At 51.0% G+C, this 24,779-nt stretch overlaps 1 protein-coding gene across 2 annotated transcripts in view; it reads left to right on the plus strand.

Moving 5' to 3' along the window:
- ADCK5 (aarF domain containing kinase 5) overlaps nt 1-24,779 on the plus strand; it is a 925,852-nt gene that overhangs the window by 552,240 nt on the left and 348,833 nt on the right. For both annotated transcript variants that reach the window (XM_069621949.1, XM_069621948.1), the window contains exon 11: nt 12,079-12,160. In XM_069621949.1, the coding sequence (XP_069478050.1) occupies nt 12,079-12,160 (82 nt within the window). The remainder of the gene's footprint in view (nt 1-12,078; nt 12,161-24,779) is intronic.

Genomic DNA, 24,779 nt, shown 5'->3' on the forward strand with positions numbered 1-24,779 from the left:
TTCACGAGGCTGAAGATTTAGCAACCACTCCTGCATTGAAGGAGCAGATTGCAAAGACAAGGGAGGCAGGGTCCAGTGAGTATGGCGAAACCAGGATCGTTAGCAGCCCATCCTCAGCAGAGGTCATCCAGGAGTTGAGCTACAGATCATAGGAATGCATAGGGTCTCCCACTGAAAATACACTCTGATAATTGGGCTTCCCTAAAAAAACATCGAGCACACAGTAACTGCCACAATGGATGTAGATTGGGAAGTCTGGATTTCTTTAACTCAGTCTACAGCAGTTTATACTTAAACTGAGGCTGCTTTTGTGGGAGGACGATGAGCCCACATCAGGAAAAAAGCTATTTTGGTTGTGCCTCATTGTCCACATAGATAAAAGGGGTGGTCCAAAATAAAGGCTAAGGACATGGCTTAGCAAATGCATCAGTGCCCTCAATGGATGCCATATCGGAGCATTGAGCTACTAATGCCATAAAAGTGCCTTCAACTAAATCACAGCTGCCACCATCCACTGCACAACTCACTGCTTAAAAAGCACCCCTGTCCACATGGGCTACAAAGAGCGGCATAGCAGAAAAAGGATTGCAGTGGTAGGGGGACCACCTATTGCCACATAAGTAAAAGTTGAAAAAAGCATGGACGCCAGAAAATGTTTAGGAGATTCAGAAATTTAGGAAGCCAGAAAACCATTTCGAAGTGATTGTATCCTCCGACGTATTCCTTATCTTGATAGATTACATCCCAGCTTACTGGCCTCGGAAATTTTTTCAGTAGAGGGCGCTGCGCGTCGACATCCCTCGAGCTGGTGTCCCTCGACAGCCTCTGTCTCGGTGCCGAGGTTATCGTGCGTATAAATAGACTCGCGCAGCGACCGTTGCTCAGTTCCATTTTTTCCACGCTTCGTGGGCCTCGGAATCGTGTTGCTCAGTTCTTTCTTCAAGAAGATTCAACTTATTCTTCGAAGATATCATCTTAATTCGATGGCTTCCTCATCCGAACCGTTGACCCCACGGTCCGGCTTCAAAAAGTGTCGCGATTGTGGGAAGAACATGTCGTTGACGGATCCTCACAGGATCTGTTTGTGGTGCCTGGGATTGGAGCATCACTGTTCGGAATGCAAGGACTGCATGTCCATGACGGCGAAAGCCTTGAAGGAGCATAAGGGGAAGCTAGAAAGAGGTAAGACTCTTAAAACCTCTACTCCCTCAAAAGTTTCTTCGGCAGAGTCGAGACATTTGTCTCCTCGCCGTCACAGGAAACATTCACATTCAAGGTCTCAAAGCGGTTCCGATCAGTCTTCGAGATTGAAACACTCTAAGAAGAGGCGTTGTAGATCTCCCTCTTCTTCGTCTTCTTCTGTCTCCCCGGAAATGGTCACCTGCCCCACGAGAGACAGCTATCCAGCTAAGTGGGAGGAATTCTGTATGAAAATGCTTAGCGTCTTCGAGAAAGCGGCTTTGACCCCCTTGGAGATGGCTAAAGGTGATACCCTGGGTAAAAGACCCGAAAAATCAAAACGCTGTGAGTCGTTGCACCCGGCGAAAGAAGCTACCCGAGAGCGTCATGAACCCTCGAGTGAAGGCAGACAGTCCGCGTCATCAACGCCGTCGTCAAAGGTTTCTTCGACTCATAAATCTGCGTCATCGACGCCTTTGTCGAAGGGTCCGTCGACGCATAAATCGGTTGCATCAACACTGTCTTCGATGCCACTGTCGACTCCGATAAAAGACAGACCTACAACTGTCACTACATCTCAGACAGTAGAGGTATCGAGGACTTTGACCATGACCTCGAGGATGCCGTCGACGACTCCGAGTAGGATTCCGATCCTCTCGAGTACTTCGAGGTCTCTCCAAACTTTTTTGGCACCCTTTTTGGTTTTGTCAACTTCGACGTTTTCTCAACCGTTGTCAACCAATTTGGTCCCTTCTGCTCTAGAAATGGGTTTTAAACCATATCCTAGGTCTGATTACTTTAGAGCTTTGTCCTCTATACATGAGGAAGGGAAGGATTTCGACCATGAGAGACCTTTTGGTTTACAAAGGACCACAACACCCATACCAGAGGAATTTATCTCTGAAGAGAACAGGTTAAAAGATCTTCAAGACTCTTTATATGAGGCAAGTGGTTTAGATACTTCTCCAGAAGTAGAGTTTGCTAGACCGGACCCTGGGGAGCATGCTGAGACCCCTTATAGGTTTCTGATGGCTAGAATAATTGAATTCATGTGGTGGTCTCCACCTACTCCTTCTTTTCAGCAGGATGACCTTACTGACATTTTAGTTAAAGGTCCACAGGAAGATCCTGTTGTTCCTTTTCATACTGCTCTGCAAAGAAAGATCTCTGCTAATTGGGAAACTCCTGACGTTATCCCTGCAGTTAACAAGAACCTATCTGCCAAATACAGGCTATCTGCTACAGATCCTGAATACTTGAGCAAACATCCAACTCCAGAGAGTTTGGTTGTACAAGCAGCAACTTCATCAAATAGTAGATCTGCATACCCTACTATTCCACAGGACAGGGATGATAAAAGGTTTGATGCTAGGTCAAAAAAAGTATTTTCGAGATTCCAAGCTGGCCGCCGACACCAGGTAGACGTGTGTTGACGGCGCTCCTGAACCTTCAACTTATTTAAGCGGTTCCACCACCCCTTATGTGTTGAGGAGCGGAGAAATATAGCAGTCAGCACTTCCCCGCACCTTGGAGCAGCCGTGGCTGTGAAAGCGCCCAGCAGAAGAAGGGATAGTAATTCGGTGCGCATTGGAGGCTGTGGGCGAAGGAGGCACTTCGGGCCGCCGGACGCTGGACTGGAGAGGGCCAAGCGGCTGAAGGGGGGACGGGATCGGAGACCCGTTCCTGTTCCCCCCCCCACCCCCCAGGCAGAGGAAAGAGATGTGCAACTTCAGGGGGGGCGGTCGCAGTCCCGGCAATATTCGGAGCCCTCACGCAGACTAACAGGCGGGCTTACCTGCCGGCGCCCCCCGGGAGCTGCCTTGATTGAACCCGGCCGGGCGGAGGAGGGGATCCGGCAGCAAGCCCCGGTGCGGGGTGCAGCCCTCGGAGCACTTTGGCGGGGCTGTCGGACCACCCTATGGGGCCTTGAGTTTTGTTGCCACCCAGCAGCGGAGCATCGGGCGGGTGCTGGCACCGGATCAGGGGGCGTGGAACAGCCTTCTGTAGCAGCGGCCGGCTCCTGGTTGGAGGGACGCAGGCGGGGACCCATGGAGAGGGGAGCAGGACCGTGCAGCGGACAGGCAGCAACAACATAGTACGGTAAGCAGCGGGGAGGGCGGTGTCCGAGTTGCACTAGCCCCGAGGGTCGCCTGGAGAGGGGCCCCCCATCCTGGTGGAGTCTCGGGGGGTGGGGGGGCCCTTCTCTGGGCTTGAAGGGCCTCGCCCCCACTGCACCATCTTAGGGGCCGTGGCACTGACACGTCCCGGACTGGCACCTGTTCCCCCCGGCTGCAAGCAGCAGGTGAGCCTGGCACTGGCCCATGCAGCCCTACTGACCTGGAGGTCGCACCACAACCAGGCCCAAAGGCAGCATCAAGAACTGCATATATAAGGTACTGGGATCGGGCCTGGTCAAGAACAGCTCCCTGGGGAGGCGCAGACATGGTCAGAGGGGACCTTCCTGCCCATATTCCACAACTATGGTGACCAAACATAAAAGCAGTCCCAGGGGGATGCTTCCGGACCCATTATAGCCCTGTGGGCAAGCAAAGAGGCAGCTGAGGAACGCAGAGCCACACAGGGGGGAAATATGGAGCAGGAGCACACTGAGACCTCGGAAGCGAATACGCCAGGATCTGCGTGGGGAGCTGCTCTCACTTCAGACATCTCTGGGGAAAACCTTCCAAGAGCAATTTCAATTAATGAGGTCGGAAATCAATCAGGCGATGGCGGAAATCAAGGAGGGAGGGGGTCAGTTGGGGGAGAGAACGGACATAGTTGAAAAAGGCCTGCAGGAGGTAGGCAGAGAGACTATAGAGAATAGCGAAGCAATCGAGAGGCTTGACACGGCAACGCAGAACCTGGAAATCAGAATGGAAGACATGGAAAACAGGTCTCGAAGGATCAACATCAGATTCGGTGCAAGATAGGGAGCTGAAGGAGACAGTTCAGGGGATATATGTGGAGATACTGGGCGAGCTCTCACCTGATCGGATCGAGTTGGACAGGGTCCACAGAGTGGGATTCCTCAACAGGAACCCGAAGTCCAGGCCACGGGACGTAGTAGCTGCGTTCACAAGATATGCTCAAAAAGAGGCAGTTCTCAGGGCTGCTAGACAAAAAGAGCCGATATCCTTCAACGACCAACATATTGAACTGTACCAGGATCTCGCCAGCAGCACCCTGCTCAAAAGACGACAATGGGGCCCACTCACCTCGAAACTTAAAGAAAAGGGGATCAGGTATAAGTGGACCTTCCCTTTTGGACTCAAGTTCGAGTGGGCCGGTTCTCAGAAGCGGATAACCACGCTGCAAGAGGGAGCGGATATACTCCAAATTGATTTGGATCTAGAGCTGGACAGGGGCCGGGGGGGGGCTGCGGGCCCGAGTGGCTCGTCTGAGCCAGGAAGTGGGGTGCGCTCTAGGCCATGGGAATGGTCCGTGGTCGGCGAGGGGAAAAAGAGGAGACCCGCACGGCGGAGGCCCCCCGGGAAGGGAGTGGAAACGAAGCCAGCAGAAGATGAGAGGCCCTGGGGCGAGGAGAACTGACCTGGTGTCCGAATGGTCTTAGGGGGTGGTGGACAAATAGGCTGTTTCTGATCACAAGGAGGAGAGAAGGAGCTACGGGCAAACACCATGGGATCACTAAGAGCGAGGAAGCCTAGGGTGGGAGGGAGACGGGAACATCTAGTGTTAAGGGTGTCGGGGGCTGGGAGTGGGGTGGGGGGGAAGGGAATGGGGGGAACCTCAGTGCTGCTCGAGGGGCGAGTTAAAAGTGGTTCACGCACCTGAGTAATTGGCACGGTGCAAACGAGTGGAGGTGGGGAGTTTCTGGAGGGACAAGAAAGGCGGGAGCAGGTGTCCAATCACAATTCAAATGGGTAACGAATAACATTAGGGGCCTCAACACTCCGCTGAAAAGGAAAAAAAGGAAAAGGTTGGAGCAATTTACAAAGCGGGGAAAACCAGACTTCCTGGGGGCTACAAGAAACACACCTGCTTCATAAGGATCACAGCCGCTCGCTTAAGGTTAAGAGGGTTTGACCAGGTGTTTCAGGCGTCTGGCCCCACGAAGTCAGGGGTGGGGGGGGTGACGCTGGCCATCAAAGGCACAGTGAACTTCCGCTTGGAGGATACCCTAAGAGACAAGGAGGGTATGTTTGTGATGGCGAGAGGCAAAATCACAGAGGAGATGTATACAATAGGGGTTATCTATGCGCCTAACACGGGGCAGGACTCTTTCCACCGCAACCTTATGGGGAAAATAGGTGACTGGGCAAGGGGCCAGATAATCATAATGGGTGACCTAAATATAGCATGGGACAAGGCTAAAGACAGGTCGGGGGTGATTAGGAGCTGGGGAGGAGGGGCGGTGGCTTCGGGGGAACTGAGGGATGTCTGGAGGGAACTGAAAGGGGACGCGGAGGGCTACATCTTCCTTTCCCAAGTCCACGGGACGCAATCTAGAATTGACTATTTCTGGGTCTCGGCTAATCTGGTGGGCAAAGTCAAAGAGATAGTGGTTGGGCCCATGGGGATAGCAAATCATAAAATACTGTCAATGCAGCTGGAACTGGGAGAGAAGAGAGGGGGGTTGTGGGGTTGGAAATACCCGAATACTTGCTGAGGGATCCTTTGATAAGAGAGAAGATTGAGGGTAAGATGAGAGAGTTCTTTAATAGCAACAAGAGGGGACACGGGAGAAGATATAAGATGGGACGCATTTAAGGCCATGATGAGGGGAGAAATGATAGCAGCCAAGGCACAAAGGCAGAAGCAGTTACAGGCCCTGGAGTCCCGGCTGGAGGCAGAGGTCGAGAAGGCGAGGGGCAGGGTGGCGGCGAATTCCACGAGGCCCAACCAGAAGGATTACAGGAGGGCGGTGGGACAGTTGGGGGTCCTACGAACTAAAAAAGCGGAGTCGGCTCTGCTTTTCGTGAGGCAAAATGTTATGCTAAAGGGAATAAGGCGGACGCCTTGCTGGCGCGCCTCCTTCGGGGAGCCACTGCGAAAAACACAATCACGGCGTTAAACTCAGATATAGGGGTTAGGGTTACTCGAACAGAAGACATTCGAGAAGCCATGGCTAAATTTTACGAGACCTTATATGCGTCACAGCACCCCTGCGACCGGGCCCAGGAGAAATTCCTGGGAAGAGTTAACTTGCGTAAAATTGAGAGGGAGGCCCAGATTGGTCTACAGCAAGAAATAATGGAGGAGGAAGTGAGGGGGGTGATTCGGAAGCTCCCCGCAGGCAAGGCCCCTGGCCCAGACGGGTACTCTGCGTCCTTCTACAAGACTTTTGCTGGGGTGCTGGTACCAAAGCTGACTTACCTCTTCAACTCCTTTAGAGGTAGTGGGGAAATCACTTCATCCATGAAAGAAGCCAAAATCTCCCTGATTCTGAAAGCGGGCAAGGACCCTTTCGAGAGATCCTCCTATAGGCCAATAGCGCTTATTAATGTGGACGCAAAAATGTATACTAAAATCCTAGAGAATAGGCTCGAGGGGATTCTCCCAGACCTGATACATCAGGATCAGGCAGGATTTGTGAAGGAGAGGCAGACAGCGGACAATATTAGAAGGGTGGCCCACCTAGTGGAGAAGGCGGAAAAGACTAGTACCCCTGCAGCACTTCTATCCTTAGACGCTGAAAAAGCGTTCGACCGGGTGGAATGGTCCTTCCTCTTCAAGGCCACGGGAAAAATGGGGCTGGGAGGCGCCTATTTACAGATGGTCAAGGCGAATTACGAGGGTCCCCGAGTGAGGGTGGTTGTTAACGGGACTTTATCCAGATCGTTCCAACTCCAAAGAGGTCCAAAACAGGGCTGTCCTTTCTCGCCCATGCTTTATGCGATCTACTTACAGCCCCTCCTGCAGGCGATTCGGAAATCAGAGGGAATACAGGGAATACCGTTTGGGGTAGACCGCACAAAGTGGCGGCCTTCGCGGACGACATGTTACTTGCCCTGACCAACCCCATAGAGTCGAGTAGGCAATGCAGGCTATTATTAGAAGACGTTGGGGAAGCATCCGGATTACGCATTAATATGCATAAGTCCGAATTGATGGACCTGACGTTGGCGAGGGAGCAGAGGGAGGAATTAAAGGAGTCCACGCCTTTCGCCTGGCGACCGGGGGGCATCACGTACTTGGGGGGGGGGGGGGGGGGGATGAGAATCACTCCGGCCCTTAAAGGGTGGTACGCGGCAAACTATCCCCTTCTTTTGAAAAGAATTAAAAATGATCTCCTCAAGTGGCGGAATCTTCGGATCTCCTGGCTGGGGAGGCTGGAGGCAATAAAAATGGTCACCCTGCCGAGGTTGCTCTACCTCTTCCCGGCCAGCTTCTTTAAGGAGCTCCAGGCGATAACAAACAAATTTATATGGGAGGGGAAAAGGGCAAGGGTGAGTAGGCAGCAACTTATGGCCCTGAGGAAAGGTGGCGGACTAGTACTTTCCAACTTCCGTCAATATTACAAGGTGGCCCAGCTAAGGGTGATTAGGGAATGGCTTCGGGAGGGGGAGGGAAAACACTGGGTTAAGATGGACAGAGCGGTTACGAAGCACGAATTGGGGGAGGTTCTGTGGCTACCCAGACAACATCGGCCGGGCCACATGTATCAGAGCTCTATCACTAAGTTAGTTGCAGATAATTGGGACAGCCTGGTCCAACAGAAGGAAATTACAAACTACCCATCCCCCTTCACCCCTATCTTCAATAACAAAGATTTCACCCCTGGGCTGGAGAGAGGGGCATTCAGGTACTGGCGGGAGGGAGGCTGCCGTTGGATGCGAGACATGTTCACAGGAGAGGAGATCAGCCCTTTTGTTCAGTGTAAAAGGGACTTCGCTTTGGGGGAGGGTGAAAGGCTGAGATACTCTCAACTGCGGCATTGGCTCCTGGTGGTGATGCCCAAAGATAGCCCCGTTCTGGAGAGACATTAAACAGGCGATGGAACAAGTGTTTGGCTCTGATGGAGGCATACCCCCAGAATGGTCCCTACTAGGTTTGAGGCCAGCAGAAGCGACAGGCGGTCCAAAGGGCAGGGAAAGAGCGAGGGTGATGCTCACTTTGGCGGCAATGACAATTATCGCCCAGAGATGGAAGAGCTCGAACTTACCGATGTTCCAAGACTGGTTGCGAAAAATCTGGGAGATAGTAGCGATGGAGTGGGCCTCCTACGCAATGAACAATGCAATACAGAACTTTGCAAGTGAGTGGGGGGAGGTCCTCAACTTTCTCAGACGATTTCAGGATTGGGTGGCGCCCACAACGTCTTAAACTCCTGGACCTGGAATGATCCTGAATGGGCACTTAGAGGGGACGGGGAGCCACGTAAACTTTGAAGCAGCACCGACGGGGAAGGGGGAGGGTAGGGAAGGGAGAATTTGGGGGTTTGTTAAATTTGTTGGAAAATTCAATTTTGGGGAACCCCTCAAGTGGATCTGTTCGCCACCAGTATCAACAGGAAGTGCGATCAGTTTTGTTCAAGGGAATTCGCGTTCGTAGTAGACTGGGAGTTTCCACTTCTATACGCGTTTCCTCCAGTCCCTGTCATTCCTCAGATGATCAGGAGGTTGAGAAGATTCCGGAAGACTATGATCCTAATTGCCCCGGATTGGGCCAGGAGATCTGCCTTCCGATTCGTCTTCCGACAAAGAGAGGATCTTCTCTCGCAGAAGGGTGGTCAGGTTCTCCATCCAGACATCAGAACCCTCAACCTTCATGCTTGGTTTCTGAAAGGTTGAGATACAAGGATTGGGATCTCCCGGATGACGTCATTGAGGTGTTGCTTGCAGCTAGAAGGCCAGCAACAAAGACTTTATACCGCTGCCGCTGGAACAAGTTTTGCAGCTGGTGTAGAGAAAAGAATATCAAACCCTTTTCATGCCGTACACCAATGGTGTTATCTTTTTTGCTCTATTTGGCGAATATAGGTCTTCAAGTTGGTATGATCAAGGGCTACCTCGCAGCGCTGTCAATCTTTAAGCGCACTGCGGAGGAGCCATCATATTTCAAATTACCCCTAGTAATCCAATTTCTGAAAGGGTTAACTAATGTCTATCACCCAAAGCCGTTCCAAGTTCCCTTGTGGGACTTAAATCTAGTCTTACATTTTCTGATGGGTACTCCCTTTGAATCACTCCATTCTTGTTCATTAAGATTTCGAACCCTTAAAACAGTCTTCCTAGTGGCTCTAACATCTGCCAGAAGAGTGAGCGAATTACAAGCTCTATCTTGCAAACCTCCTCATACAATTTTTCACAAAGACAAAGTTGTCTTACAAGTGAAGCCTAATTTCCTCCCAAAGGTGGTTTCTGAATTCCACATCACTCATAAGATAACCTTACCCTCATTCTATCCTCCTCCCCATCCTGGGAAAGAGGAAGAGAGGCTACATAGGCTGGATCCAAGGTGAGCCTTGAGTTTTTATATCAGCAGACTTGCTAGGATAAGGCAAGCACACCAACTGTTTATAGGTTATGCAGGACACAAATTAGGATTGCCAATCACAAAACAGACCATTTCCAGATGGATTATTTTAGCCATTCTAGAATGCTACAAATTGGCAGGGAAAGAACCCCCTCAACATCTTAGGGCTCATTCAACCAGGGGTATCGCAGCCTCTTCAGCTCTCCAAAGAGGGGTACCGATTCGGGTCATAGGTGCGGCTGCCACCTGGTCGTCCACACATACCTTTACAAAATTGTACAGTCTGGATTCCTCCTCTAGCCAGGAGACAAGATTTGGCAAAGCTGTGTTACATTCTGTTCATTCTTAAAGGGAAATATCCCAATTTTACTCCCACCTCCTCTTTCACACCACTGCTATGGGAGTCTATCAAGATAGGGAATACGTCGGAGGACACAATCCCTTCGAAGAACAAGTTACTTCTTACCTTGTAACGTTATTTCGATGGGATGTTCCTCTGATGTATTCCTTATCGCCCCTCCCATCCATCTCCACAGTAAAACTTCCCTTGGAGTTGCAGCTTACGCTTCTTCAAGGTCAATAACCAATTCATGCACAGCTAATTTCAAGCTTCAAAACGGAACTGAGCAACGGTCGCTGCGCGAGTCTATTTATATGCACGATGACGTCGGCACTGAGACGGAGGCTGTCGAGGGACACCAGCTCGAGGGACGTTGACGCGCAGCGTCCTCTACTGAAAAAAATTCCGATGCCAGCAAGCTGGGATGTACTCTATCAAGATAAGGAATACGTCGAAGGAACATCCCATCGAAAGAACGTTACAAGGTAATAAGTAACTTGTTCTTCTGTCTTAACAATATAGTGTCACATCAAAATCTACCCTCTCCTTTTCATACAGGGATGCCAAACTCATTCGACACTGGGTCAGTGTGGATTCCAAAGCACCTCAGATCTAAACTAAAGTCCTAATACTGAGTGCTGGATTTTTCAAGTTGTTACTGCGATTGAGCACGCAAAGCGAGCCAGCCTGACTTCCCCCAGATAGTTCAGAGCAAATTTCACTCCCAAGATTTTTTAAAATATAAGCTCGACATGGTGAATTTTACAACACACGTTTCAGGATAAATTGAGTGAAAGATTCTGGATTTAAACACAATTCTGTAGGGAAAGCAAGAAATATTGCAACACTGCTAATGACAGAATGCCAGCCAAACACATGCCCATCTGTACAACGTCGCCAGTAGAAACTGTGGATGCGCAGTAGACACATATCTGCCCTATCCTATGACCGAAGCAGGGCCACCATGCAGCACTACTGCCCCATATCGGGGAACATTCCTCTAGAAATTGCGTCATCTTAAAATATTAAACCGCTTAGATGAGCTGTATCTCAAAATGCAACTCATAAGTTATGCCAACTTCTTAGAGTGGCTGCAGAAGAAATCAAGCTTTTTGCTTTTCCTTCAGAGACGGTCTCTGTTTAAAGGTAAGGTGTATTTCTCTGCATGAATTTTGTTGGTTCGCTTGTCGTTGTGCTTTAATAGACCCTCCTTTTAAGCTGTTGCTCTGGTGGTGCTCTGGGTATGTCTACAGAGAATTGGCTACTGGTGGCAGCACCTTACTCACACAATACGGAAACTGAGGCCGCTGCAGCAGAGGGGCCCTTTTCTTTACTCTCCCCTGGGGACTTCATTGCCGTGCACCCCCACTTGGAGGGGCAGATGATGTGGCTTGTGCCTGAGACTGCTGTTCTAATGTCAACTCCAATCTGTGCCATTTTGACAACAGCATTTCTTCTTCTTCGCTAATATTTATCCTCTGTAGTGTGACCCAAACTCTCCCTATCCCTCCCAATAGCTGACATGACTGTAATTTCTACTGTATTTGTTCATGTAGTCTCTTCTCTTCTACGATATAGTTCTTCTGTCCCCTATAATTCCACTCCTGTACATGCTGTCTGCTGTCCTGTAATCTATCTCTTGCCCATGTCGTTTAACGCATGCCCCCCTAATGTGCCTTTCGTAATGTCTCTTCACAGCCCTGTAATCGTTCTTGTATACATTTTCATCCCTCCTCTCCCATGCAATGCTGTGATTCCTGTTCTATCCCTTGACATTCCTCTTATATCCACTGTAATCTAATTCCTCAGATAAACAATGGAATGCCCAGTCATTGCTCGCCTTTTCCCTGTTATCCGCTCGCAAGTGGAGGGTCCTACCTCCTCAGATGTCTTGTCTTACCCTTGGTGATTCCTCCCCTCTTCCATCAGGGCTGCCCTTGGGATCTCCTTCTGACTCTTCTCTTGTAACCTCGTGCTTGTTGTCCTGGGGTTGCCGTAGGATGCGTCTCGTTGTGCTGCACTTGTGGTCTCCTCATTGGGAAAGATCTCCTCCTCTATGGCTTTTCTCCTCTTATGATCTTGTGCTTATTGTCTCCTCCTTTGGCATTTCTCCTCTATTGCAGACTGCAGACAAACTGATCCGAGTGTTTGCTGAGCAGATCTTTTACACTGGCTTCATCCACGCCGACCCCCATCCTGGCAACGGTAAGTCCGTATTTTGGCACGCAGCCTCCATACGTGTGCTTGAACAGTATCCAGTTGCCTATAGGCTAAGGGGTGGCTGGGCTGAAACATTTGGGCACTAGTGGAAGGGGGGGGGGCAGTCTTCTGCAGGGTGAATGCACTGACCGCAGTGTCACACCCCCGTCCCCCAAGGTGAACAGCTTCTTTCTGATGATTGTTAGAAATAATCAGCCGCCTTCCATCATTGTTGGGTAACAGAAAACGCCTTTGGGATGTCCTTGTTCTAACTTTGGTAGTGCCCTATGCTTTTTGCTGACTTGCTGGAATCCTGACAATCTACACCTGTACTTTGGGGAGTTGCCTTTAGTAGCCATAACTACAGAGTAGGGTTCGTTAGCGATGGTACACACTGCAGAAATTATTCAACTGTCATTAAATGGTTCCATTGTACACAGGCCTGGCGTGTGAGGATGTATTGTATTGTATTTTGTTATTTATAAAGCGCTCTTTCCCCACTTGTGTGGCCTCAATTCGCTTTTTCCTTGGTTGAACGCCCTTGGTGATTGTAGTGATATGGTTGGAAAATTCTAGGGTGTTAAACTTAGGGGATGCGTGTGTGCATGTTGCTGTTCTAGGACTTGGGTGGCTGGCAAGGCTCGACTAAGCATCCCAAGAGAGGTCAGACACATGGGTGGGTGCTGTTGAGGGTGAGAGATAGTTTGCTATTGTTGAGAGAGTCTATGTGAGGCCAGCTATACCAAATTCCTTTCGGGTGGTGGTCGCTGTATCCTAGTGGTAGAGTTGTTGAGGTACGTCAGGTGTTTGTCTGGACGGCTATGTGTGCACTAGGCCGGATATGCTTAGTCATAGCCGTATTCTATCGTGCATGGATGCTTGGCCGTGCCTGCAGCCTGTATCCACGCTAGTGGTGTGAGATATACGTACCGTAGGCTGCGAGATTGCTCGGCTGGGGAAATATATTACCAGGTCTAGAAACAAGAGACCTAGACCAGTGGGCCTAGCTTTCATAATGTAGCAGGTACCCACATATATTAAGCAGAGGGAGGCTGCACCTAGATTCGAGAGTCCTGTATAGAGGGAGAAAGGCCTACACCTAACAGTGCAATTTGAGTACAAGACAAGACACAGCTAGAACCTACGCCTAATAGGGCAATTTGAGTGCAAAACTAAACACAGCTAGATTCGAGCATCCAGCATAGTGAGCGAAGGATCTATACCTGACAGTGCAATTTGAGTACAAGACAAGACACAGCTAGAACCTACACCTAACAGTGCAATTTGAGTGCTACTCTGTTAGGGAGAATTCTCAGAAATGTGCTAATTTCTCTCTACCTTAGAGATCCCTAGTCTTTTGCTGGACTCTAGGACTTTTTCATTTTTACATGGAGAGAGTGAGACCCTTTTTCCCCACTCTCTCATGTATTTTAATGTGATTTTTTTACTCTATTTCTTTTTGGTTATGGAGTCTAACCAACTCCATAGGCATCATCTTTTACAATTGTGTCACACAGCACCTTCAGTGCAGTGGCACCGGGAAGTCTTTTAGATTTCCCCAAAGGTTTAAATACCTTTCTCTTGGATAACTACGAGCACACACCATTTTACCATAGGTTGCTGGAGGGATTACATAGTATACCCTTTGCCTAGCTTTTCATGTAACATTTTTATGTTACCCTTTCCTCGATGAATGGCTGGTGGCAGTGGTTTACTTTTTACTACTGTGGTGTATCTTTACCGTGGGCTGCGTTCGCAACTGCAGTAAAGCACCCATGGGTGCCATTTTTGTCAAAATGGCCCTGGTCGTCTTTTTTCGCCATTTCTCTGTGGAAAGGTTCTTCTTGAAATTTACTCTATGCGCCAAACCAGGTTTGGTCCCTTTGTTTTGTCTTGGCTGGATTCACGAGTGAAGCCCGCCTCTGGCTCCAGGGTGTCTGGTGGGGGCAGGAAGTGAGGGAGGTGCCCAAAACTCCCTGTGCTTAATCTCCTAGGAGACCGAAATGCACCGTTGGCGATTGGCAGGCTGACAGTCCGGCATGGACAAGCCACCCTGCTGTTTGACTGGCAGCTAGGCTGGAATGGATGTGAGAAACCCGCACAAAAGGCGAGGCTCTCTGTGAGAAAAATCAGTCTTCAGGTGAGTTTTATCAAATCAGCAAATGCCAGGCAGCCTAGCTAGTACCAGTGTGAATGACTGGGAGCCCCCTGCATGTGTCTGCCGCTGCGCCTAGACACTGATGGGAGAGTGGCAGGCCATCACCACTGAATAAGGAGATGGTGCTTTGCTCAAGATTGACCACTGTGCTTTAGAAGGGGGAAGACTGGGAGCCCCCTGCATGTGTCTGCTGCTGCGCCTAGACACTGATGGGAGAGTGGCGGGCCATCACCACTGAATAAGGAGATGGTGCTTTGCTCAAGATAGACCACTGTGCTCTAGAAGGGGGAAGACTGGGAGCCCCCTGCATGTGTCTGCCGCTGCGCCTATTCACTGATGGGTGAGTGGCGGGCCATCACCACTGAATAAGGAGATGGTGCTTTGTTCAAGATAGACCACTGTGCTCTAGACGGGGAAGACTGGGAGCCCCCTGCATGTGTCTGCCGCTGCGCCTAGACACTGATGGGAGAGTGGCGGGCCATCACCACTGAATAAGGAGATGGTGCTTTGCTCAAGATTGACCACTGTGCTCTAGAAGCGGGAAGACTGGGAGCCCCCTGCATGTGTCTGCCGCTCCGCCTAGACACTGATGGGAGAGTGGCGGGCCATCACCACTGAATAAGGAGATGGTGCTTTGCTCAAGATTGACAAAGCAGAGTTGGGTACAAAATTAAGTGCATCTTAGTGGATCATTCCCCTTTTAAGTGCCTCAACACTGGCTATACTGCTGGCTTGCTTAGTGAGCCCATGCTGTGACTTAACAATGGCTATTCTGATGGCTTGCTTAGTGAGCCCATGCTGTGACTTAGCAATGGCTATTCTGATGGCTTGCTTAGTGACCCCATGCTGTGACTTAGCAATGGCTATTCTGATGGCTTGCTTAGTGAGCCCATGCTGTGACTTAACAATGGCTATTCTGCTGGCTTGCTCAGTGAGCCCATGCCTTGAATTAACAATGGCTATTCTGATGGCTTGCTTAGTGAGCCCATGCTGTGACTTAACAATGGCTATTCTGCTGGCTTGCTCAGTGAGCCCATGCCTTGAATTAACAATGGCTATTCTGCTGGCTTGCTCAGTGAGCCCATACCTTGACTTAACAATGGCTATTTTGATGGCTTGCTCAGTGAGCCCATTCCGTGACTTAACAATGGCTATTCTGCTTGCTTGCTCAGTGAACCCATATCTTGACTTAACAGTGGCTATTCTGATGGCTTGCTCAGTGAGCCCATGCCGTGACTTAACAATGGCTATTCTGCTGGCTTGCTCAGTGAGCCCATGCCGTGACTTAACAATGGCTATTCTGCTGGCTTGCTTAGTGAGCCCATGCCGTGACTTAAGTAGGAAACATTTCACAGAGATCTATAGTTTGTGGTATATTTTAGTTTGATGGAAGATTTTCATTTCGGTTGCTTGGTGTTTTTCTGTCCTAGTAAGTGTGTTGGCTCATAGGCTGGTGGCAGCTACACCAAGCAGTAGCGGTTTACTGTGTGGATGGCCTTCTGCTCCGTGAGCAGGGGCAAGTGACTGCCAGTGCCTGTTCCAGTTGTGCAGCCCAGGCATTTTTTCTGTGGCCCTTCATGCATTTTATTTTCTTATATGAGGGATTGCGTGCATGAGCTTGCGGCATGGGTTTGCAAGGCATCCTAGTGAATGGAATCTGATTTGGGCTGGATGAGAGTCTCTAGGGCACCTCAGTCCACATCTGTGTTTGTGTCCCCTCCGAAGGGATTTTTGCCAGACCAGTCCCGATTGGGAGAGTTGAGTTGTTATCCCCAGAACTGAGTGTATGGATAACTTGGAACTTTGTGAAAGACAAGATTTCCCTGAGGATCTTTGTTGCTGACCTTCACTCTGGATCCTTCTGATGGTGGAACTCTGTGGGGAGTCTCAAAGAAATCTCCAAGAAATCCAGATCAAACTTCTAGCAGCAAACAAAACAAACCGGGGCATTGTCAAGCCACTGCACTTAGCAAGTATTGCCAAATGGCCAAGATGGCAGCAATCATCCAGAAATCTCCTTCAGCAGGTCGGCAGACCTGCCATTTCAAGTTACAATGCATGCATGGGGCCTCATAAGCACCCCTGGGACTGGGCACCTTAGGGGTGACCCAATACCATATACCTTATATAAGTCCCTCTGGCTGGCCAAAAAGAGAGATCATAACCAGAAGAGTAAAAGCAAAACATTGAGGGGGCCCTAGAATCACCAAAAACAGTCTCCTAAAATGACTTAAACATTTTAGCACCAGTCAAAGTGGGTGCTACTGATTTAAATTGTTGTCTTTTATAGACTTCTTACTATTTATATAATGCTTGGGACTATTAAGTGCTTACCTTCACTGTAGCTATTTCTAGATGCTTGACTATTGTCGACCTTCCTTTGTGTGCTAATGTGCCAGTCTACCTTGGTGCCACCTCGCTCCCCTCCTGCCTCCTGAGACTGGAGCCATTGTGCATGTGTCTGCAAAGGCTCTACCCATCTCCCTAATGACTCCCTCACACATTATTCCTGTGTGCTTGGCATACATGGGGTAGGTTTCTGGTCCAGCCTCATGACCAGCCACAACCTCTGCTTTGCAGTAGATTATCTGAGTGTTGGGAAACAGATCCTCGCCCATGATTATTGCCACGCTCGGCTGCCCTTCAAGGCAGTGGCAGCTGGCGCTAGTGTGCACAGGGTCATTCGTTTAGCAGTATTTTGGTGGTACATCTGCCAAAATACCACCAAACTGACTTGGTCCTGCTGATTTAATGTGGGATTAAAAGTGGCGTTAGGCAGTGCAAACCCCCATTTTTTGGAGTCCGTAGGACTCAAAAATGATTTTAGCATAATTTACTGCTGGCGATAATTCCAACAGCAGGATTAGTCTGATTTTGCTTTATGTCAGTAAAGTGAGGTTTTGCTTTCAGCATTTTGCTGGAGGAAAGTAGTCCACCTTACCACGATGCGGTAATGCAGTGGTAAGTTATCACTGCGTTAGCACCATTTTATAGACTTTTTATAACGGATGATAAAATAAGGAAACCTCATTTGTACCCACTTTGCTTTTTTCGGAATATAATGGGCAATGGGTAAAATAAGTCGAACATGAAGACTTATGGCTATTCTAGAGAGCTTCTTTTAGGGCATAATTTAATTGAAGGAGGATCCGCTGTCTTTAATTTCCTGTTATCTTTGACCTCTGTTTGTGGTCCGAACGTCTACCGAAGTCCTGCCAGTGCAACCCTTTCTTAGTATGTGGTCCCCCGATAGCCCATGTTGCTTCTTGCCCACGGGTGAATAGATTGCCCTTTGCTGGTTTTAGGGAGTAGGCCGGTGGCAGCTGGAATTTAGTTTTAGCTTCACCAGGGATGCGAGCGATTTACCTCCTTAGTAGCCCTTTTATTAGACATTGGGACACTGCTTTCAGCCGTTTCGTTTCTTATTTTTCTCTTTACGCTGCCCTGTATGTGTTTTGTTTTATATAACCACACGCACTTTAGATCAGTTGTTGTGGGAACAAATCCTGTAATTCGAGGGGATTGGGTCCTCCGACGTATTCCATATCTATGACAGGTAATGTCCACAGCTGTGCTGCTTCTGAAAATCTTCGGCGTCTGCGTCCTGCGTCGATGACATTGATGCGCCGTCCCCAAGGACCTCCTCCGACGGCCGACGTCACCCGATGTGATAAGTAGGACGCACGACGCCCGTAGCCTCAGTTCCGTTTTTTCCACAAACGTGTTCGCTTCGTGAATCTCGGTACGCCTCGACTCTTTGGAGTTTGCTGTTTTCTTCTCGGTTGTTGAACCTGATCGGTTTTGTGAAGACCTGTTCGTGGCGATTTCTACTTCGTCTTCAACCCCGCGTCCGGCCTTCAAGAAATGCAGGGACTGTGGGTCCAAGATGTCGGTCACGGACTCGCACAACGCCTGCCTCTGGTGCCTCGGAGAGGCCCACGATACGGACGACTGTGTCGACTGCCGGTAGCTCACGGCCAAGGCCTTGCGGGAACGCAAGAAGAAGCTGTCGGTAAGTCGGGTGTCTAAGCCCCGGAAGTCGAGGTCTACAGCACTTTCGACGGATGACTCGAGAGGCGAATCTCTGCGTCGTCGTCGGAAGTCCAGTAGGTCTCCTTCCAGGAGTCGGTCTCGCCACTCCTCCGCCTCTTTGAGGCATTCCAGGAAGCGCCGGCATCGGTCGCCTTCCCCGTCCTCTTCCGAGGACTCCGCCCGTCGGCGGGTCGCTTATCCCACCATGCAAGCGACACCGGAGGAATGGGCTTCCTTCGGGAAGCAGGTGTTAGCGATTATTGAATCGCAGGGCACCGGTCCGTCCGCGCCTCTGAGTGGGGTTGGTCGGCACCGGTCGAGAGACACCGCTCGTACGCCTTTGGGCTCGGGTGGTCGGCACGGCTCGCGGGAAAGGTCCCGCTCGGACAAGGGTAGCCGTTCTCGCCATGCCTGTTCCAGGTCCTGGTCCTCGACGCGCTCGAGACCGCGTGATCCTGTGCCGTCTTCGAAGAAGACGTTGACGCCTGTGGCGCAGAGGTCGTCGACGATTTCTCTCGAGGCTCTGCCTCCGAGGGGGTCGTCGACGCTGTCGACGCCTAGGCCGTCGAGAGACACGCTCGGAGCTCCGGCTTCGAGGCCTGTGTCGACGCCGTTGATGCTGGCGGCGCTGCAGCTGACGCTGATTCGCTCGACGACGACGTTTCGGTCGACGCCGGCGCCGACTCGTTCGGCGCCCTCAACGCCTTTCGAGTCGTGGTGTCAGAGGGGCCCCCTGGCATGGGGTTAGCCCCTAGAGAGGCTCTGCCTAAGGTCAGGCATAGCTCTGGTCCCCAGGTGTCTTCCTCTCACCGCTTGGAGTACATTTCAGAGGGTGATGAAGGCTCTGATGAAGGCTTGGTTCCGGTTACGGTACCAGATGAGCTTCTCTCGGGCCATAGCCAGTTTGATGACCTGAGGCAGTCACTGCATGATGCCAGTGAACTGGACACGTCTCCGGAAGTCGAGTATTGTATGCCGGAGCTTGGCACGCATGCCGATTCTTCATACCGGCGCCTTATGTCTCGGGTCACCGAGTACTTGGGATGGTCGGCTCGCCCAGGGGAGTTCGTTCAGGATGATCTCGCGGACATCCTTGATCTTGGTCCCCCCCACTGACCCGGTACTGCCGTTTCATATGGCTCTGCAGAGAAGGGTGGCAACGGCTTGGACTGCTCCGGAGAGTCTCCCGGCAGTGAGCAAGTCTTTGTCACGAAAATACCGTCCAGCCAGTAGCGACCCCTGCTACTTGTCCAGGCACCCCACTCCGGAGAGTTTGGTGGTGCAGGCGGCTACGGCGCCGGCAAAGCAGGCGTCGTATCCTACCATCCCTCCTGATAGGGACGACAAACGTTTTGACGGCTGGGTGAAGAAAGTGTTTTCTTCATGGGGTATGGCGCTCCAGGCGGCCAACTCCATATGTGCCTTGTCTCGTTTCACTCACACTCTGTGGAACTGTGTTGCATTAGCGGCTGAACATATTCCCGAAGAGGACGAACGGGATGGTTTCCTTGCAATGGTTCAGGATGGAAAGGATGCCATGTGTGAAGCCGTTCAGTCGGGTTTGGACATGACAGATTGTGTCAGCCGGTCCATGGCGGCGAGCACCGTAATACGCAGGTTTGCGTGGTTGCGGAAGTCTGGGCTCGCTCCTGATGTGCAGTCCCGGCTCCTCAACATGCCCTTTGATGGTGAACATCTTTTTGGCAGCAAGGCTGACGAGAGCCTTGAGAGATTGCAGACCTCCAAAGCTGCAGCGAAGTCGTTGGGCGCTGCAGTTCGCCAACCTCCGCCTTTTCGTCCTAGGGGACAACAATGGAGGGGAGGTTCCTTTCGCTATTACTCATCCTTTAGTAAAGCGAGAGGAGCTAGCAGTCAAAGAGGCCACCGTAAGAGTGCCAGAGGTGGAAAACAGGGGACTCGAGGTGCCAAGGCCGCTCGGGCAGTTGCCTCTTTGCCCTCAGGCAACGCCGCAGCCGCTACCACTCAGTCATGAGGCCAGGTCCCATGGTTCGCCGGTTGGGGGAAGGCTGGCGCAGCATCTTGTAGAGTGGCGAGCCATTACTTCAGATGGGTGGGTTCTTGAGATCATAAGCCACGGCTACTGTCTTCCCTTTCGGCAGAGGCCTCACGACAATCCACCTGGGAACCTCTCTTTGAAGAGTCCGGATCCGCTCCTTGCGCAGGAAATTCAAGTCCGGCTGGAGAATGGTGCCATAGAACTGGTGCCTGTAGCGGAGAGGAACAAGGGATGGTATTCCCCTTATTTTTTGATTTCGAAGAAAGACGGGGGATTGAGACCCATCATGGACTTGCGCGGTTTGAACAAACTCCTCAGGAAGGACAAGTTCAAGATGGTTACTCTCTCTCTCAAGTCCTCCAGGCCCTTCAACTTCAGGACTGGTTTTTGTCTCTCGACCTCAAGGACGCTTGCTTCCATGTGCCGATCCATCCCAAGCACAAGAAGTACCTGAGGTTCGCGGTTGGCGACTTGCACTTTCAGTTTTGGGTCCTGCCGTTCGGATTGACCTCCGCCCCAAGGGTTTTCACCAAGCTCATGGTGGTGGTGGTAGCGCATCTCAGGAAAGGGGGAATTCACGTCTACCCCTACCTGGACGATTGGTTGATCAGGGGATGATCTCCCTAGCAGGTCCTGGATCATCTGTCCGTTACCTGCCACTCCCTTCACAAGCTGGGCTTCTCCCTCAATTTAAAGAAGTCCCATTTGACACCAACACAGCGGCTCCAGTACATCGGAGCAGTGCACAACACATCCCTGGGGCAGTGTTTTCCTCCCCAGGTGAGGGCTCTTCACATTCAGCAGATGTTGCACAAGTTTCAACTTGCCTCGAATCTCCCAGAGTCCGAGTTCTTGAGACTGCTCGGCCTCATGGCATCCTGCATTCTTCTGGTGCCAGAGGCTCGTCTGCGGATGAGATCTTTGCAGTGGGCACTTAAGCTCCAGTGGTCTGTCCTCCGACAGGCTGTCGGACCCTGTTCAGGTGCCGCCCTCGGTCGCCCAGGACCTTCTGTGGTGGGCTGTCGAAGGCAATCTGATGAAGGGGCCCCATTTTGGCTGCCCTGGTCGGAGGTGACGATCGTGACGGACGCATCCCTCACGGGATGGGGAGCTCATGCCAACGAGTTGACAGCGGTCGTTGGTCTCCGTCGGAGTCCAGACTCCATATCAATCTGTTGGAGTTTAGGGCCATCAGGCTTGCCCTGAAGACTTTTCTGCCGACTGTGCGAGGAAAGTGTGCCCTGATTATAATGGACAACACGGTGGCCATGCACTACCTCAACAAAAAGGGGGGGGGGGGGCAGGGTCACTGCCTCTGTGCAGGGAGGCGATGCAGCTCGAGTTCTGGGCCATCCAGCAAGAAGTTTCGATCTCGGCTGTTCATCTGGCCGGAGACGACAACGAGACGGCGGACGCTCTGAGCAGGCAGAGCACGATCTCTCACGAGTGGGAGCTGGCTCAGGAGATTCTCCTGGAGATCTTTGCCCTTTGGGGGACCCCTCAAGTGGTCTCTTCACCTCCAGTGTCAACCGGAAGTGCGAAAGGTTCTGCTCGCGGGAATTTCCTCCAAAAGGAGCCTTAGGAGACGCGTTTGTGGTGGAGTGGTCATTCCCACTGCTGTACACGTTTCCTCCAGTCCCCGTCATCCCGCAAGTACTGCAGAGGTTACGGAGGTTCAGTTCCCGGATGATCCTCATTGCTCCTGCTTGGGCCCGGAGGACGTGGTACCCGGACCTTCTCGACTTGTCCATCTGCCCTCCACGTCGTCTTCCCTACCGAGACGATCTGCTCTCACGGGAGGAGGGGGTCAGGTTCTCCATCCAGAGGTCAGATCCCTCAACCTTCACGCTTGGCTTCTTAAAGGTTGAGGTATAAGGATTAGGACCTCCCTGAAGATGTGTTGGAGGTGTTGCTCTCGGCCAGGCGGCCGGCAACAAAGTCTCTTTACCGTTGCCGTTGGAGAAAGTTCTGCGACTGGTGCAGAGTTAAGAATGTGGATCCTTTTAAGTGTGACATTCCCATGCTTCTGTCTTTTTTGCTTTCCTTGGCCCACAGGGGCTTGCAAGTGGGGACCATTAAAGGTTACCTGGTGGCGCTGTCCATCTTTAAGCGCTCGTCTGAAGAATGTTCCTATTTTAAGATTCCTTTTATTTCTCAGTTTTTGAAAGGGCTCACTAATGTGTTTCCTCCGTCACCTTTTCTGGTGCCCGGTTGGGATTTGAACCTTGTTCTTAAGTTTCTTACCGGTGCTCCGTTTTAGCCTTTGCATTCTTGCCCTTTGAGACTGTTAACTCTGAAAACTGTGTTTTTGGTTGCGGTTACTTTCGCTCGCACAGTGATTGAGTTACAGACACTTTCAGTTAAGCCACCCTTCACTGTGTTTCATAAGGACAGGGTTGTATTTAGAGTTCGTCCTTCCTTTCTTCCGAAGGTGGTTTCGGAATTTCATTTGAGTCAGAAGGTTGTTCTTCCGGCGTTCTATCCTCCTCCACATCCTGGTAAGGAAGGGGAGAGGCTCCATAGGCTTGATCCTAGGAGAGCATTGAGCTTTTATATTTCGCGCATGTCCCGGGTCAGAGGGGACGATCAACTTTTCATTGGTTACGCTGGAAAGCGTTTGGGACAAGCTGTGACGAAACAGACTTTTTCTCGTTGGATTATTTTAGCTATCTCCGAGTGTTACCGCTTGGCGGGTAAGGACCCTGCGGCTGGCTTGCGGGCCCATTCTACCATGGGAGTGGCTGCGTCTACTGCCCTGCAGAGGGGTGTTCCTATTCGTCACATCTCCGATGCAGCCACCTGGGCTTCAGTACATACTTTTGTATGTCACTACTCCCTCGATTCCATCCGAGGGCAGGATCTGGCCTTTGGCAAGGCAGTCCTTTATTCCGCAATTTGATTGGGCATGCTTAATTTGTGTTCTAAATTATTTTCCCACCTCCTTGCTTGGTACTGCTTTGGGAGTCTGTCATAGATATGGAATACGTTGGAAGACCCAATCCCCTCGAAGAACAAGTTACTTTCTTACCTGGTAACCTTCTTTCGATGGGATGGTCTGACGATGTATTCCATATCGCTCCCTCCTTACCTTCCCCACTGCAGAATTTCTTTTGCGATTGCAGCTTGCGTTCCGCAAGGCCTTGTGTGTCTGACTGGCAGAAAACTGGTGGCACACGTTCTGGGGGAAAAAACTACAACTGAGACTACGGGCGTCGTGTGTCCTACTTATCACATCGGGTGACGTCGGCCGTCGGAGGAGGTCCTCGGGGACGGCGCATCGACACAGACGCAGAAGATTTTCCGAAGCAGCACAACTGTGGACATTACCTGTCATAAATATGGAATATGTCGTCGGACCATCCCATCGAAAGAACGTTACCAGGTAAGAAAGTAACTTGTCCTTCGAGGGGATTGGGTCTTCCGACGTATTCCATATCTATGACAGACTCCCAAAGCAGTACCAAGCAAGGAGGTGGGAAAATAATTTAGAACACAAATTAAGCATGCCCAATCAAATTGCGGAATAAATAAATCAGTATCAGTTTCGTTTCTGATCTGTCTTTCTTAGTTGTTACCAATCACTGGTCTCTGGGCCATACTTCTCCCAGCCAATGACTGCCCTCTCCCTAAGCTCCTCCCCTGGCAGCCATCCTCAGATTTTTACCGCACGTTCAAGTGTTGGGAGTCCTCGTGCTATAGCTCTCGAGCTTTTACTGCGTTTTTGCGCTTTTTTCAAAGAGATTTTCTCATTTTTCGGTTAAATCGAGCCTCAAGCTCCACCGTTCTACTTCCGATCAACGGGGACCCATTTTGGAATTTTCTACGCCGATCAAGGGTGAAGTTTTCGTCGAGTTACGCTTCTTGGAGGATTCCAGAAGATCTGAGGCCTACCATGGACATGGCCCAGGACCAGGGAAGCTCGACGCCCGGATCCAAGCTGTTCAGGAACTGCCCTAGATGCGGGTTACAGAATGTTTTCAAGGAAGACGAGCATTCGAGATGTCTCTACTGCCTTCATGAGGACAAGACGCACGTGGAGAAGGACTTTGCATTCTGCAAGAACCTATCATACCGGACCATGAGGGATCGTCGTACCCGCCTCGCCAACTGGCTGGAGAAGGGCCCAGCAGGTGAGAAGAAGAAACGTCTGAGTGGTCTTGTAAGTCATGTGAGGGCGCCCCGGCGACGGGGGCTCAACAGAAGGCTAAGCACCGCAAGTCCGTGGGCACCGGGAGCACCGAATGTTCGAGCTCTTCGGCTGCCAGGCAGGGTGCGCCTTCCCCGGCACCATCAACCACGAACCAACACTGGTTTGGGGAAGAGGAAATCCGAGAACCCGGGTAAGCTTCTGGAGAGGCCCCAGTCGATCCCGAAGGATTCGGCTGAGGGGGAGCGAGGCGGTGACCCTCCCCCAAGGT

The sequence above is a fragment of the Ambystoma mexicanum genome, chromosome 5q (genome assembly GCF_040938575.1).
Source record: "Ambystoma mexicanum isolate Mex_15411 chromosome 5q, UKY_AmexF1_1, whole genome shotgun sequence".
NCBI classification, from domain to species: Eukaryota; Metazoa; Chordata; class Amphibia; order Caudata; family Ambystomatidae; genus Ambystoma; species Ambystoma mexicanum.